This window comes from Hyla sarda, chromosome 3, assembly GCF_029499605.1.
Source record: "Hyla sarda isolate aHylSar1 chromosome 3, aHylSar1.hap1, whole genome shotgun sequence".
NCBI classification, from domain to species: Eukaryota; Metazoa; Chordata; class Amphibia; order Anura; family Hylidae; genus Hyla; species Hyla sarda.
This window is the reverse complement of record NC_079191.1, coordinates 281,450,668-281,467,958: the sequence shown is the minus strand read 5'-3', so window position 1 is coordinate 281,467,958 and position 17,291 is coordinate 281,450,668. Positions and strand designations below refer to the sequence as shown.

At 39.4% G+C, this 17,291-nt stretch overlaps 1 protein-coding gene across 6 annotated transcripts in view; it reads right to left on the bottom strand.

Moving 5' to 3' along the window:
• Positions 1-700: 700 nt before the first annotated feature.
• The window catches only part of SASH1 (SAM and SH3 domain containing 1), a 200,434-nt gene continuing 183,843 nt past the window's right edge, over positions 701-17,291 (bottom strand). For all 6 annotated transcript variants that reach the window (XM_056566754.1, XM_056566757.1, XM_056566756.1 and 3 more), the window contains 3 exons: positions 13,775-14,694; positions 12,732-12,863; positions 701-7,418 (listed from right to left, as the gene is read on the bottom strand). In XM_056566754.1, the coding sequence (XP_056422729.1) occupies positions 7,158-7,418; positions 12,732-12,863; positions 13,775-14,694 (1,313 nt within the window). In that variant the 3' untranslated portion in view covers positions 701-7,157. The remainder of the gene's footprint in view (positions 7,419-12,731; positions 12,864-13,774; positions 14,695-17,291) is intronic.

The following is a 17,291-nucleotide window of genomic DNA, read 5'->3' as shown; positions in this document are numbered from 1 at the left end:
TCCCTAGGGCGCGCGCGCGCGCCGGGTCTCTGCGATTTAAAGGGCCACTGCGCCGCTGATTGGCGCAGTGGTTCCAATTAGTGTGTTCACCTGTGCACTCCCTATTTATACCTCACTTCCCCTTCACTCCCTCGCCGGATCTTGTTGCCATTGTGCCAGTGAAAGCGTTTCCTTGTGTGTTCCTAGCCTGTGTTCCAGACCTCCTGCCGTTGCCCCCGACTACGATCCTTGCTGCCTGCCCCGACCTTCTGCTACGTCCGACCTTGCTTCTGTCTACTCCCTTGTACCGCGCCTATCTTCAGCAGTCAGAGAGGTTGAGCCGTTGCTAGTGGATACGACCTGGTCACTACCGCCGCAGCAAGACCATCCCGCTTTGCGGCGGGCTCTGGTGAAAACCAGTAGTGACTTAGAACCGATCCACTAGCACGGTCCACGCCAATCCCTCTCTGGCACAGAGGATCCACTACCTGCCAGCCGGCATCGTGACATGATCACAATGTACAAATGTACAAATATATAAGTGGACAGTGTGGAGATCTTTCAAGTGATCTTTTTATATTTAGGCTTAAAACTTTACAAAATTCTAGGTTGGCATTACTGTTGCATCTTTATTTGAATGTAGTTGCCAAAATAGTTTTTTATACAATTACCATGTCCTATAGCACCAGCAGGACTGGAATAATTAAACAAGTAACCAATCTACAGAGAAAACATGAAGTCAATTTATTTATTATTTTCCATATGAACAGAATGACACTATTTTAGACATAATTTGATTCACAGGAAAGAAAAAAAATCATTTTCAACCATAGTTTTGTTGGACAAGTACAATAGTCTTTACACATTCATATTTTTACAATACACAGCGTTCTTGGGCCTAAGCAAACTGCAAATGACATGTTGATATCATGTATATTACAGCTACTTACAATTTCAGAATAGCGAATGGAGAAAAATAAGTTATTTAAATATGGGTTTTCATATACAGAAAGTGCAACATAATGAGTTGTTAAAGTTCTTTAATCTTCAATAGGTTATACGCGTAGTCAACACTGTTATACAAATCATGTGTAGCCTTGCTGATGACAGTATACAGTACATTGTATACAAAGCCACTGGAGAAAGGGCTGCATTCCCTTTAATATAAATCTTTGAAAGAAAATGTCCACTAGAAGGAATGGTTATGTTTGCTCCATTACGGACAACAAATATCAGAGTACTTCCAGAATTTGATGTGAAAAGTATGTTAATGATTCTAAAGTCTTCTGTCTGGTCAACATAAGTGTAAAAGTCCCTTTGACAAACATCTAGGTACTGGTAAGAGTTAAGGCCCTCACACCTATTAGAAAAAGTCATCTGAGCCAACCGATTTCATGAGAACCAGTCAATTGTCTAATGTGTATAGAAGGCTCCCGACTCTCCCCCAACAGATGATGTTAGTTGAGAGAAGGGTTGGATTGGCTGCTGTCAGAGCTGTCCTGCAGCAGCTTATCCCCCTCTCTCCATTTGGCAAACATGAACATTCAGCCAAATCGAACCTTATGAGTATGGGGGGGATTGGGAGAGATAGCTGTAGGCCAAATGAATGTTCGGCCAACAGATATCCTATATGTCTGGGTAATTTTAGGCTGGTTTCACACAAGCATGTTACATATGTTTGTATTACAGGCCGGCCCTGGCTGACTGCATTTCTGATGACCTGAACTGACAACTGTCTTTTTGGGTCATCAGACCAAAGTCAGGCCGAGATTTGCTTTAATAACATAGACTAAAAAAAAAAAAAAAAAAAAAAAAAAAAGAATGTCAAATGTCTGTATGAAACCACGCATACTTTTTCAATAAAATTACTACTTTTGGTGAGATCAACTTTTTGATGGGATCATCGGTAATGCAGTATATGTAACTACTGCTAATGAAATATTCTCTTCATAAGTGATGCTTTCAATGCAAATCCTATTACTAAAGGGCTATTACGATATTGACTAATTATATATTAATTGTAGGGTGAAAAGTTATACTTTCTGTAACAAATCTTAAGAGTTATCTGGTAAGGTTTTATGTGACGGCCATATCAAATCTTTATACGATTGGCTATTTGTTCAGAACATGCACATGCCCATGTTGAATTGTTTTTTGAGGCTAGAGCTATGTGCATAATTCGGAAATGAATGTTAACAGCTTTTTTGAAAATGTTTTTAACAACATGTTTTTACTACGAGGGTCTGTATTACACAAATTTTCTTTAAAACCCTTTTTCTACCCCCCTCACTGAAATATTGGCTAGTCATCCTTGGTGGTTTGTGTTATATGGCAAGATCCACAGCACTCTAATATTACACAGTTAATTGGTCTTCTGAACAGGTATTAGATTTCTGTATTAATACTTAAAATATGTTGAAAATGCTATATTATTTATACAATTATACACTTGGAATAAAATAAATCTCTGTAAATAGCTCACAACTGAAATGCACTGTACAGTAAAGAATATAGCTTTTTTTTTTTCTAAAATAATTCATGGATATTAAGAGTTCAGTAACATTTTGCATATACAAATGATCTTTTACAGATAGAACACTGAAGGATTGGCGACTGGAAGATGATTTCTGGTGTGTGATACTGGTTAATAGAGAAAAGTGTTAGAAAGTGTTGTATATGGAACTTACGGTAGAACTTCCAGGAATTCAGTAGTATAAAAAAAAGTGGATGAAATCTAATTGTCGGCTGCCGCCTTTATGTTGGCCGTATATAGAAAGAATTATTATTAATAAAAGAAACACAACCAAAGTGAATATATATATTTTATACACAAGTCGTGTGCAAACTGCACTTACACTAATGCAAAGGCCTAGAGGCTGAAGTCTACTGAACACTATGGGGGAGATTTATCAAAACCTGTCTAGAGGAAACGGTGCTGAGTTTTTCAAAGGCCTTTTCAAAAATAAAAAAAGCAATCTGATTGGTTGCTATGGGCAACTCAGCAACTTTTCCTCTGGACAGGTTTTGATAAATCTCCCCCTATCTTCTGCTACTATTCTACACTCCAAGGGGAATTTTTATAAGAACGGATGCAAATTACAAATTTGTTGTCCATATCAACTAGAAAGGTGTGTTTATTTTCAGAATGGTATTGCCCTAGTGTCAAGGCTAGTTTGCTAGCACTAACACTATCTCGGTTGTTTCTTTTGCACCAAAAGTTTTCATAAAAGTACCGCAAGGGATGTGTGTAAGGGTCTCAACATTAACATGTCAATAATAATGCAGATGAAGACAAACACTAAATACCAACTGAACATGGTCTAGATCTGTAATGCTTTAACTGTCCCCTATGATCGGCCCCTTAATGTGCCACATATTTTGGTCACAAAGCATAACGTTCTGTTTCATTGGGCTTTCGATTTCTTTTATTTCGTTAATTCGACGGATGATTGTCGGGATTATGCATGCAGCATTCTGTGGCAGTTTATCTCTACATGGAAATGCAGATTGTTCTGCAAAAAATGATGAAAGTGAATGGCCATCAAAATGAAGCAGTGAACATTTTGGCTGCTATTGGTCTGTCTAGGGGCTCTTAAAATAAGTGCCGATTGACATTTTTGCTTCAGTATTATGGCTACAAGTTCTGGCCTGATTGTGGGTTATGACAGCCACCGGTGGGTCAGAACTCGTAGCTGTAATACGGACGCAAATAGGTGTTCATATTATGCTAATATTAACCCAGTGTATGGGTATATGTCTGTAATATGGATCAAAAATGGATGCAACTATATTTTAATCCCTCTACTCTTCAAAGGGTGTTTTCCCACCACAAAGTGGGGAAAAGCACAGGCTGTGTTTTATTTTAAAGAGATTACCATTAGTTACAGTTTTCAGTCTGCAAAAAAGAAATATTATACGGATGTAAAACATGCTCAGGGGAAAGTGACCTGTGGAAAAGTAACCAAGATTTAATTGATATCTGTAGGAGGATTAGTATACCCAATGGAAAGTTGATCTGCAGACAGACTGGTTTTATAGGAGGTAAATGATCTATACTACTGGGCACTTATCTGTACATTCAAAACGTCTTATTTTTATTTGGTCATTTTCTTTAAAAGGTTGTCCCCTGTTCAGGACCCTCACTATGAACCAGAAGACTTAAAATGTCCTTTACTTAAATTCATCTCATGCTCATACCCAACTTAATTGCCACCTTGTAATACTACAATTACCCTGCCATAGCATATTTGGCAAAATTGGCTGTTCGCCGAGGGTGCTGGGATCAGGACTTGGAGCAAACAGCGGATCACTATTTTGGTTCCATTTTAAAGAATGTTACATTTTATGGAATGTTGAAAAGTGGCCCCCCATATGCAAATTATATTCATCAAATTATGGGTTTAGATTTTAATATAACATATTAATATGCCAGTCATGGCCGTAAATGTTGCACCCCTGAAATTTTTCAAGAAAATTAAGTATTTCTCACAGAAAAGGGTTGCAGTAAAACATATTTTGCTATACACATGTTTATTCCCTTTGTGTGTATTGGAACTAAACCAAAAAAGGGAGGAAAAAAGCAAATTGGACATAATGTGACACCAAACTCCAAAAATGGGCTGGATAAAATTATTGGCACCCTTAACTTAATATTTGGTTGCACACCCTTTTGGAAAAAATAACTGAAATCAGTCGCTTCCTATAACCATCAATAAGCTTCTTACACCTCTCAGCCGGAAAGTTTGACCACTCTTCCTTTGCAAACTGCTCCAGGTCTCTCTTATTGGAAGGGCGCCTTTTCCCAACAGCAATTTTAAGATCCCTCCACAGGTGTTCAATGGGAATTAGATCTGGACTCATTGCTTCAGAACTTTCCAGCGCTTTGTTGCCATCCATTTCTTGGTGCTTTTTGACGTATGTTTGGGGTCATTGTCCTGCTAGAAGACCCAAGATCTCGGACGCAAACCCAGCTGTACAGTGTGACCCAAAATCCGTTGGTAATCCTCAGATTTCATGATGCCTTGAACACATTCAAGGCACCCAGTTCCAGAGGCAGCAAAACAACCCAGAAAACATCATTGAACCTCCACCATATTTCACTTTAGGTACTGTGCTCTTTTCTTTGTAGGCCTCATTCCGTTTTTGGTAAACAGCAGAATGATGTGAACAGCAGAATGACGTTTTCCCAGGAGGATTTTGGCTTACTCAAGTTCATTTTGGCAAAATGTAGTCTTGCTTTTTTATGTCTCTGTGTCAGCAGTGGCGTCTTCCTGGGTCTCCTGCCATAGCGTTTCATTTCATTTAAATGTCGACGTATAGCAAAACATGTGTTACTGCAATCCTTTTCTGTGAGAAATACTTACATTTTCTTGAAAAATTTCAGGGGTCCAAACATTTACGGCTATGACTGTACGATTTTAAGGCTGTGAAGGGTCGCAACCCTATAACCTGAATGGTTCCTTTTTTTTTTTTACTCAAGGGCTCACAAACCAGGGCATCAACGGCTTGTGCTGATAAGACCCTCACTTATTAAGAGTACTGTGAAGGACTTATTTATGTAAACTATTGTATATGTGTTTGGGTGTATTCATGGATGCTACTTTGTGTATAGGGAAACTATAGATTTAATGCACACAGTGCATGCAATATTCTTCCATTAACAAGCATTTTTTTATGTAAATGTTGCAATGAAGCATTATACGTAAAGTGTTTAAAGGATGGACACCCACTCCATGTTTTTAAGATGTAGGCAATTTTTTCATTTACAGTGCAAATATATAGTAGTGCTTATCTGCAAATGCCTACTAAATAGTATAACTTGAAGAATTGCCCTACTGCCTGAGGAGGTGCAAAGGGATCTCTGTCACATAAGAAAGCACTAGCAGTCTTAATTCTAGTTTCTAGGGGCAAGGCCTTTACAGATTTTGCATTAAAATGAAGACACTTGACGGCCCTTTCACAAGGTGGAATATCTGCCCAGAAAAATTACAGGCTGACATTCCATGCGTGGCAAGCACTTGATCAGTTGGTGCCAGGCCCTCATTTCCAAACAAATTCTGCAGAAAGAATGTATCCAGGATTTTAATTCCCGCTGCAGATGTTTGTGCAACAGAAATTCTGCCATGTGAACGCAGCAGCAGAATCCCATTGAAAACAGTAGAAAGTGGCTGCTACAGGATTTTGGAAAATAATTTTTCTGTTGGATTCTGTTCAGAAATTCTGCCGTATGCATGGGCCCTTAAAAGGGTTTTCCCATCAAAGCAATTTATCCCCTATCAACAGCTAAGAAGATAATTTTCTGGTGATGGGTGGGGATCTCAGCTGTTGGATCCCCACCAATCCACAAGTTATCCCCTATCCATAGGAGTATAATCCCCTTTAAGTTACACCTTAGCTATAAGGGCAGCAATTAGCCAACTATGTAAATACGACTCTAGCTAAAGGTTCAATGACATGTTTTCAGACAGTACACATTTTAAATTCTCCAACTTTCCTTAATAAAACCATAGACAGAGATAATTGAAAATTTGTGTAATTTATATTTTTATGGGCATCTGAATCAAAGTGTAGGGTCGTGTGCAGCTACCTACTACACCATTTAAATGAATTTCCACAATACAAATTATGGAGCTTTACCTTCTAAATGAATAGTATACCACAATTTTATATTTTGGCTGGAAATCACATTTGAAAACATGATTGTAACAATCTTACAGGCTATATACATGGACATAACTGACACAAAATGATATGAAAATGTATTTAAGGCAAAATAAATGTGTTACTATAGGTTAGTTTCAGAAAATGACTCCTTTCCCATTATTAGGGAAAAAGCAGGATTAAATTAGTTAATATAAATGTGGTCACCATTTATTCATTGGAATACATTGGCCTACTGTAGGTTATGTTCTTGTGCCTGATGCCATGGAAATACTTGAAAACGCCACACAGCACCTTTTTTTATCCAATGTTTTGAGGGTCTGGTAGTCCCACCTAATAATGCACATTTGAGTTACCCCAAAAAAATGTTCAGTGTCTTTGAAGGTCCATCATGTATGATTTGCCTTTTACAGTTAAACATGCCAGGCCAATAAACCATTTCTTAAAACCAACATTTGTCTGCACACTGTGCATGGGTGGCAAGGTATATCAGATCTCCAGCTGCTCTAGGCCAGAGCTTAAACAGCCTCTGGTATTACAGATTTTATAAGTCTCGCTGCACCAAGAAGTTTATTTATATGTCTCTCCTCCTTTATTCCAGCTCTTTGTAAGTGAGTCTGTGAGAGGGCAGGCACTTGACTTAATGTGGTGCAGCCTGCATCCATGAGAGGCTGGGTATACATAGGGAAGCCAATGGAAATAAGCCAATCAGAAACTGATGAAATATGTCCAGGAGATATAGGCTTCCTGCAGATCTCTGTGAGTCCTCCACTTGGTATCTAGAACAATAATATAAATATAAATGACACACAACCACACAGCCTGTATTGTATATTGTACATACCTAATGCGTACTTTACATATATGAACAGAATGGTATAAAAATTAGGGAACCTTGAAACTTGACTTTTATTAATTATGTTTAAATATATATAACACACTTGTTTTGTGAATAAAACCGATAATGCTTGGCCACCAATGGTTCTCTATTAAGTATGCCGTGTGTCCTGAATTTTCTTCACAATCGCATCTCAAGACCGTTGTGCCATAGGAAGCATTGCAGTGTGTTAGTCTCTATTCAACATTTATTTAGCCCGCACACATATAGCAGTCTGCCACTGTAATGTCAACATGGAAGTGCTTGTGCTTGATGGGTCAATGTAGCTTGCCTCAAAAGGTGCTAATTTAGTGTTTCACAATATTTATTGCACAGTCCACAAGGTATATTGCACAGTCCACAAATGTATTGCACACTCATACAGTATATTGCACAGTCTTATAAAAGCAGCAGATATAAAGTGCTATTATGACATTGATAGATTTGTGCACTGTCAATCACTTATCTCTTAGTTCTGGTGGCTATTGCAGATATCGTCCTTTAGGGACTTGTTCATATGGTGAGTTGCAGATCCTACGTGTTTCCTCCCATATGATTCATCAGGGATGTAATTGCATCTCTATTTCGTTTCAGTTCTTGCTTGTATGTGCGGCTCTCATGGCAGCCGTACACCATTACTCGTGTACAACTGTGTTTTATATCTAAAACTCCTCCTTGATATCACTCACATGACCTGGCTGGTCCAATCAGTGGCCTTAACGTCAGCTTTGCTTCCATGGCGCTCCATTTGATCGCGACTATTTTTCCCAGGTGGATAGGGGCGGAGTATCTCTGTTACATCACTCGGGTAAGCTGTCCATGCCTCGTTCTGAGCTCTGTTTCTAAGTTGTCTTTCCTTTGGCTTGCGTTCCATTCAGATCCGCTAATAGGTGATCATTAACACTCACTATCGCGGATTTGTTGATCTCCGTTAACTCACGGGGATAGCAGTCACTATCCCGGACTTTCTACTTACACCTCTATTATGTACATTTATTCTTTAAGTTTGTCTGTTTGGTTCAGGAGGAGCTTACAATAATAATTCACAATATTGACTTTTCTAGTTTCTTGGATGCATCAAGCTTATTTAGTAGTTATTGCGGATAAATCAGAAGTCATTCTATAAAGCAGGCGTATGATATAAAGTCCTTTATTCCCAATGGCTTAACAGACTCCAAAGTGTATGTCCAAAAGGCTTCTCTCTGAAGGAGACATTTCTCCCAATCACCTCCTCTCTTAGAGGGAGGTATCACTTCTATAATCTGAGCTTGGAGGCATTTTACATCATGGTGGGAAGCAAAATGGATGGCTACCAGGGTTTCTCTTATATCACCTATATGTTCTTGTAGGCGCTTTTTAAATGGTCTGAAAGTTCTTCTCACATAGTTACAGGTGCATGGACATGTTAGTAGATATATGACACCCCTTGTTTCACAGTTGGTGAATTGGTGCATCAAATATTGTTTTTTAGTACCGGAAGAAGCATCACTTGACGCGAAATGGATCCATCGTCTTGAGCTCCCCTTGCCACGTCTGGCTCTCCCTGCGCACCGTTCCCGTGATTTGTGTTAGAGCAACGCTGAACTTCACATTTAACTAAGTCTCAGAAGAAGTGGTGAGTCGTTACATGTATCTTTTTCTACCTTTGTGTATCCCTTCACTTTTCTTCCGCACACGTATAGCACCTCACTTCAGTATACCGGGAACGCCCCAGGCATATCGGGATTCCACATCTGATAGAGAGCAACACGGTCAGCTGTGCCAGGTCTTTCTTTCTTTAGATTGTTTTTTTAGTAGTCGCACTGATGAAGCTCTGGCCTTTTTTCACATATTGGCATATCATGCATTTACTACAGGGAAACATACCTTTTGGTCTCTCCATTAGCCATTCTTTCAGGTTTAATAGCTTATTTCGGAGATTTTTTTTCTGTGTTTGTATGTAATTTGTGGTGTCTCCTGGACATTGCTCAAACAAGCATATCATAGAGCGTTGGGGGCACAAAGATCACAACTACTCACTCCAAAAACAAAGGAGGAGACAAAAAACATGTCAAGAATTATAGGCACTTTCGATGAGAAAGCACAAGAAGTACGTAGCAACCTCCATAAATATTGGGGCATTTTAAAAATGGATGTCACTTTAAAGGACATTGTCCCGGAGACACTACAAATTACATACAAACACGGTACAAATCTACGAGATAGCTATCCATTTTGCTTCCCACCACAAAAGTGATGTAAAATGCCTCCAAGCTCAGAATATAGAAGTGATACCTCCCTCTAGGAGAGGAGGTATTGGGACACATTTCTCCTTCAGAGAGAAGCCTTTTGGACATACACTTTGGAGTCCGTTAAACCATTGGGATGAAATTACTTTATATCATACGCCTACTTTATAGAATGACTTCTGATGTATCCGCAATAACTACTAAATAAGCTTGATCCGAGAAACTAGAAAAGTCAATATTGTGAATTATTATTGTAAGCTCCTCTACAACCAAACAGACAAACTCAAAGAATAAATGTTCATAACAGAGGTGTAAGTAGAAAGTCTGGGATAGTGACTGCTATCCCTGTGAGTTAAAGGAGATCAACAAATCTGGGATAGCGAGTGTTAATGATCACCTATTAGCGGATCTGAATGGAACGCAAGACGCAAGCCAAAGGAAAGACAACTTTGCTCAGAACAAGGAATGGACAGCTTACCTGAGTGATGTAACAGAGATACTCCGCCCCTATCCACCTGGGAAGAATAGTCAAGATCAAATGGAGCGCCACTGAAGCTAAACTGGCGTTAAGGCCACTGATTGGACCAGCCAGGTCATGTGAGTGATATCAGGGAGGAGTTTTAGATATAAAACACAGTTGTACATGAGTAATGGTATACGGCCGCCATCAAAGCTGCACATACGAGCAAGAACTGAAACGAAATAGAGATGCAACGAGATCCCTGATGAATCATATGGGAGGAAACACGTAGGATCTGCAACTCCACATGGGAACAAGTCCCTAAAGGCCAATATCTGCAATGGCCGCCAGAACTAAGAGATAAGTGATTGACAGTGCACAAATCTATTAATGTCATAATAGCACTTTATATCTGCTGCTTTATGAAACAGTGAAACTAAAACAATATACTGTATGAGTGTGCAATACATTTGTGGACTGTGCAATATACCTTGCGGACTGTGCAGTAAATATTGTGAAACACTAAATTAGCACCTTGTGAGGCAAGCTACATTGACCCATCAAGCACAAGCACTTCCATGTTGACATTACAGTGGCAGACTGCTATATGTGTGCGGGCTAAATAAATGTTGAATAGAGACGAACACAATGCAATGCTTCCTATGGCACAACGGTCTTGAGATGCAATTGTGAAGAAAATTCAGGACACACGGCATACTTAATGGAGAACCATTGGTGGCCAAGCATTATCGGTTTTATTCACAAAACAAGTGTGTTATATATATTTTAAAATTAATAAAAGTCGCTTTAAGGTTCCCTTATATATATACCCTTCTGTTCAATATTGAGAGTCATCACCTATTTGTTGATACAGGTGTAGCCATCAGTAACTTTACAAATATGAATCATTGGACTTGTGCCATTATATAATAGCATATAAAATCTGGCTGTAGATCCTCCTCCAAAGATATGCCAGCCAGAGTTTCCCCAAGGCTCAGACTAGGGCTGCAACAATTAATCGATATTATCAATAAAAATAGAGAACGGAAATTGTGACAATTTCCATTATCAATTAAGCTTTTGTTAGGGGGCGTGGCCTCAGTGGTTACGGGGCAGGTCTTAGTAACATAGTATTCCTACTATTCTTACTACTTTCCTTGCCTTTTAGCCCCTCAGTCTGCTCCTAAATGTCCCCCTCCGTCTCTGCCTTTTGTGATGATGCTGTTGGCCTGCAACATCTATAGCCTACCTCCAACACTGAGACCACAGCCTGGAGCGCTGTCCTGAAACTGGCGCCATCACCTCGTCCTTAGCGCCTACAGTCCTGACATTGTGGGAGCCCCCCAGTCCAGACAGAAGCTCCATTCTCCATCTTGTGCAATGACAGTTCTTCCTGGTGCAGGGAGGACGGCCATCACTTAAGTCTGTGAACTGCTCCTCTCTCCTGCAGCGAGGCTCATAGCTTAACCCTTCAGGTGCCATACCCTCTCTTTTCTCTCCTTTTAGCCCTTCAGTTGCTGTTCTTTCTTCGCTCTTACCCTCTGTTAACTCTTCAGGTGATGTCCCTTCGCTCTTACCCTCTGTTACCCTTCAGATGCAGCCCCTCTTTTTTTCTCCCATTAACCTTCAATTGCTGTCCCTTTGCTCTTTCCCTCTGTTAACCCTTCAGTAGCTGTCCCTTCACTCTTTCCCTCTGTTAACTCTTCAGATGCTGTATCTTCACTCTTCCCCGCTGTTGACCTTTAAGGTGCTTTCCTTTCTCTTTTTTCCCTGTTTTATTTTTTATCCGATTAATCGAACCAATAAATGGGCCAACTAGTCGATTTTTACAAAAAATCGTTAGTTGCAGCCATAGTTCACACCATACACTTGCATAGGTTGCAGGCCTACAAGACATGACATAGGATTCAGTGATGTCATTGTGTCCTGGCTGCAAAGTGCCGCTTACAGTGCAGGCCCTAGGCCAGAAGACACCTATGGTCTGAACAATACTGGTTATCATGGGAATGGGATGTGGGTGAGCAATGGTTTATTTTATTTTGCTGGATTGTTAATTTTCACCTGTAAATTAAGCATTGTAGGCCGCATATTACCTGTCTACTCAGGCTGATTTTATTGGCCGCACAAAAGATCTAATCAGCTGATGGACGAGTGTCTGATCGTTTGCCCTTTTACATGGGAACACTCATTTGCCCAATAAACGGCAACACACATTTGCCCGATAACCAGGGTAACAAGGGCCTTTATGGAATATTTATAGATAGCATGTTCTTTGCAGACTTTCATGTGACTGCAAATTAATACATCTGAAAGGAGTTGTATCTGCAACATGCCCAAACATTCCGGTAAATCCCATTCAGATCAATTATAGTTAGAAATTTCTGAAACAAACCTGTAAAGTGTGAATTCACTCTTAGTGTATTGAATGAGTTGGGAAGTGGTACCAATATACATTAATTATGTACTCATTCTAACAGAAAAGAAAAATTCCTGAATTATGTTAAAAAGTGAAACTTAAATAATTTACCGCCATGCGATGCTGTTTCCTTAGATGTCCAACACGGATCTCGTCCATGCAGGCTGCTACATCTTTTACTAATTGACCCAAGTCTTCAGCATATCGTTCAATTAAGGCTTCTGGGATACCACAGCGACCATGCTGACACAGAAAGAGAAGAGCTACATTGAACAACCCATGACACTTACTACATAGGATCAGAAGTAATGTGCACTGCCTATTTTTAGAAAGACACCTAAGACCAGAGCTCCCTCTAAAGAACAATCACTGCAGATGTTTTGGACTACATCTCCTATGATGCTATGTAGGGTTTTGGCTGGAAGAGCATCATGTGAGATCTATTCCAAAACATCTGCAGTGCCGAAGATTGCCTATCCCTGTGCTAGCAACTAATGTTAGAGACAGAGAAGTGCGGGAGCACAATATGAAGTACACAAGAGGCTTATTCAGCCACAGCCAGGGAAATGCAGAGAAAGAATAGCCTTGAGTTCATGGACACAATTCATGATGACACTGATAGATAGATGTTAGCACAAGAAGTAACGCAGTACCTGTCATATATCTGTCTGTGCTTCCAAACATAGACAAAATGCTTTTATTCTCTGGTTAAAATAGTCAAAGAGGTATTCAAGTGATAAGTGCCTCTTCTCTTCCATCCTTGTTTCTGCTTGATTGACAGTCAGCTAGAAGCTAAACCCTTCATCCAAATCTCATTCTTATGCTGTACAATCAAATTGTGGGCAGTTGCGAGATTTAGAAACAGGGCTCAGTTTTCAGTTGACTGTCAATCAACTAAGCACAGGGGTGGGAGTGGGGCTAGGAGGCGTTTCAGCCCTCAGCATTTCAGGGACTTAGGAACGACTCTTTGCACAGAGAATAAAGGCATTTTTCTATGCTACCGCAGCATAGAAAGTTAAGTGAAAGATTACGTGTCTCCTTGTTTTACTAGAGTCAGAAGTTTGGAAATTAAATTGCAGTTGACAAATTACCTTTAATACTCTTGGTCAGGAAAATCACCTTATTATAAAGAAAATAACTGTCTATGTACTTACCTTATCAGAATATGGTTCCTCTGTAAGGTCAATTTCCTCAGCTAATAACTTGTTTTCGATCACTACTTCCTGATCCATTCCTCGACAAGAAATTTTTCTTGCAGCCACCGGGCCCAGTTTCACTGCATGCTGTGGAACATTCACAGCATCTGTGGAATTAAGAAGCCAAGGAGGCCGGGGAGATGTTGGTGTAGTGCACTCTTGTGTAGGTATAGAAATGGTATTTTGGCTTAACTGTCCTGATTTAGTAACAGGAAGAGAAGATTCGTCTGCATTTGATGAAGTGGCACTGAGAGGAAGGTGAAACAGTCCATTCGCAAACCGTTCTCTACATTTTTTGGCAGGGACTGGAGGAGGTTGTGAAGGGTTTTTTGCTGGTATCCTGGTTTCTGAAGAAGAAATGGGTGTCTTGTCCATAGATTCTTGGGGAAAGTAAATAGAACTTTGAGCTATATGGTCTTTTCTATTACTTTGCAAATGTAATGTTCTTGTGCTTTGAACAGGATTAGTGTGCTCCTTGGTCACTGTATCCACATTACAAGATATTCTGTCATTTATATCTGCAGTTTCCTCCTCAATGAAACCCTCAGGAGATTCTTTCCCTTCATCTGGTGAAAAAACACTTAAAGTTTTATTATTTCCTTCTTGTTGAAGACTGTCCATAGAGTGTGATCTTGGCCACATCTTGAGAGATTTGCTCCCATCCAGCTCACATACAGCAACAGGCAAACTTCTGCGGTTCTTCTTGGAGCCTGTAACTCCAGCTAGCTTTGCACAGGTAGCATAGATGTGGTCTTGTCCAACCTTTTGGCTGTCTCCATATGTGTTATCTCTGCTCATGTTCAGATTTAGGTGTGGATAGATTATGAGCTGAGTAGAGGAAGACTCTGGTGTGATTGGGGAGGTCACTTGACTTTTACCTGAAGATGAAACATAAATAAACATGGTATTAAGCTTTCTTTTTAAAAGTTTATAGATTCTTAGCATGCCCAATCTCCCTGTAAATCTTAATATTAGCCCATTGCTTATTTGTTTTATAAATTGTAACTTTTATATCTACAAAGGTTACGCATAATAGTACTGTATTAGATACATAACCACCTTACAGCTGTTAATAAAATGTTTTTTTTTCTTCTTTTTTTTACATATTGAAATTAAATCAGTACAAGTATTCGAAAACACAGAATCTTGCATTCTGATTTGAAGTTTCATCCAATAGTTGGATGGGTCTGATCTTATTAAAAGTGAAAATCCTCCATGATCACAGTATACCTCCAAGCAGATGTGGCAACAGCTAAAGCAGCTTTCTACTGTAAGGAGCGTCCACATGTTCCATTTCTACAGGTTTTTTTTTTAAATCAGACCCATGTCATTGCATATCCACCTGATGCAGCCTCTGTGCATGTGATATGGAAGGATATAAGCGTTAGGCCAGTAATACAGAAGTGTAAAACTGGAAGCATTTCTGTGCTTGTATTATGGTCACAACTCCTGACCCGACTGGTTACGGTACTTGGTGACTGAAATAACAGCGGTCATCATACCTGCTGTAGAGCCAGGACTCGTGGCCCGATACAGATTCAAAAAAATACAACCCTATTATGCTTATGAAACCGGCCTTACCTTCTTCTAACACCTTAAGTTTTATAGAGTTTTTAGCTGAGTTATTTGTAACAGGGTTGTTAGGCTCTGTTATTTTTTTTTCTCTCAGTTATCACACCCAACATTATAGATACATTAAATTACCCTCACCCCCCACCCTACCCTCCCCTTTCCTAAATTTATTACCACTTAAGTGGCAGGGAGCCAGGCGTTCAAGAACACCTATCCTTTATTAACCCAAATCTATACAATTCCCCCCCCCCCTTTCTTTTTCCCTTTAAATTTTAATCCCCCATCCCATTTAATTCTACATTCCATCTCCTTTCCTGTCCTCTTGTTTCCCCACCCCTTCACAATTTCCAAAAAATTAATAATTAAAATTTTTACATATAAATTATATGATATCTATAAAAGTTATTCCTCCTCTCATCCCCTTTCCACAAAATATCCTTCTATCTTCCGCATATTATTATACCATTCAACACAGTTAGGACTCTTAGGGGATATCCAATTTTTTACAATCAACAATCAAGCGTAACATTCTCAGACACCTTTTTTTTTTATGTTTTTACTGGCTTTTATATGAAGATTGCCAACACAGAGGAAAAAACTATTTGTATGCCAATTATCTCTTCAACTTTACCTTATCCTTCTTCCCAGTATTTAACAATCTCAGGGCAACTCGATAATATATGCATATGTCCTGCCTTCTCTATATTACATTTATTACACTTATTACTACTTCTTATTTCTATCATTTCCAAAAAGAAAAAAAAAGGGGCATATAGTAGAGTCTATACACTATATTAAACTGCATTATCCGGTAATTTAAATTTGGCGATATATAACTAATATTTCTCAATATGGTATCCCACCTGCCATTGTTGAAAACTCCTATGTAATAATTTACTTTTAGGTAACCCTAACATGGCTGTATATACAGATGTTATATGATTTTTTTTAGTTATTTTGCCTCCCAATATTCTTTTCATTACCTCTGAGTATAATGAGTGTATATTACCCCCTTTACCTATAAATTCAAGAAAAGCTTTTTTTAAACTGTTATATTCTAACCACCCGCCCTCCTTTAAACTGGACTGATTTGAAAGAAGAATTCATTTTAAATTTACCTTTGTCCCATACATCTTTTATCCTAACACATCCCTTATCATTAAAGCGGTACTCCGCTCCTAGGATAGGGGATAAGATGTCAGATTGCCGGGGTCCCGCTGCTGGGGACCCCCGGGATCTACCATGCTGCCCCCACCTTTAGCGGCTTCCGGAACCGCTGGAGGTCCTCAGGCTGAGTCCATCTCGACCACGAGGATGGAGCATAGTGAAGCCACGTTGCTCCGTCACCGTGATCGCCAGTAATCAGACCCAGGCAAACACGCTTCGGGGACTGATTCTAAAGGGGTGCGGCGTGGAAGATCCCCGCGATCAGGCATCTTATCCCCTAACCTTTGGATAGGGGATAAGATGTCTTAGCGCCGGAGTACCCCTTTAAACAAACTTATTTTTCCTAGTTTGTTCACTTCAATTATATTTATGTTATCCAACAGTGGTGCCACATTCAATATTCCTCTAATCTCCATCTCTTTCCTGAATACCTTCCATGTTTTAATCAGGTTCTTAACCATTAAAACTTTACTCAATATCCTCTAACTTCCCTGATTCTAGTAGTTGTAAAACATCAATATACACCCCATCACTGTTGGACAACAAAAACTTGAAAAAAGAAGATTTTTCCCATTCAATCCGAAAGTAAATTGTCTTGCCAAAAGGTATCTGTATGCATCTGGAAATTCGAATCCACCATTTTCTTTAGTTTGACACAAATATTCCAGTTTTATTCTCGTTCTTTTCTTCCCCAGATCAACTAGTTAAAAACTGAAATAATCTTTTTGAATTGTAT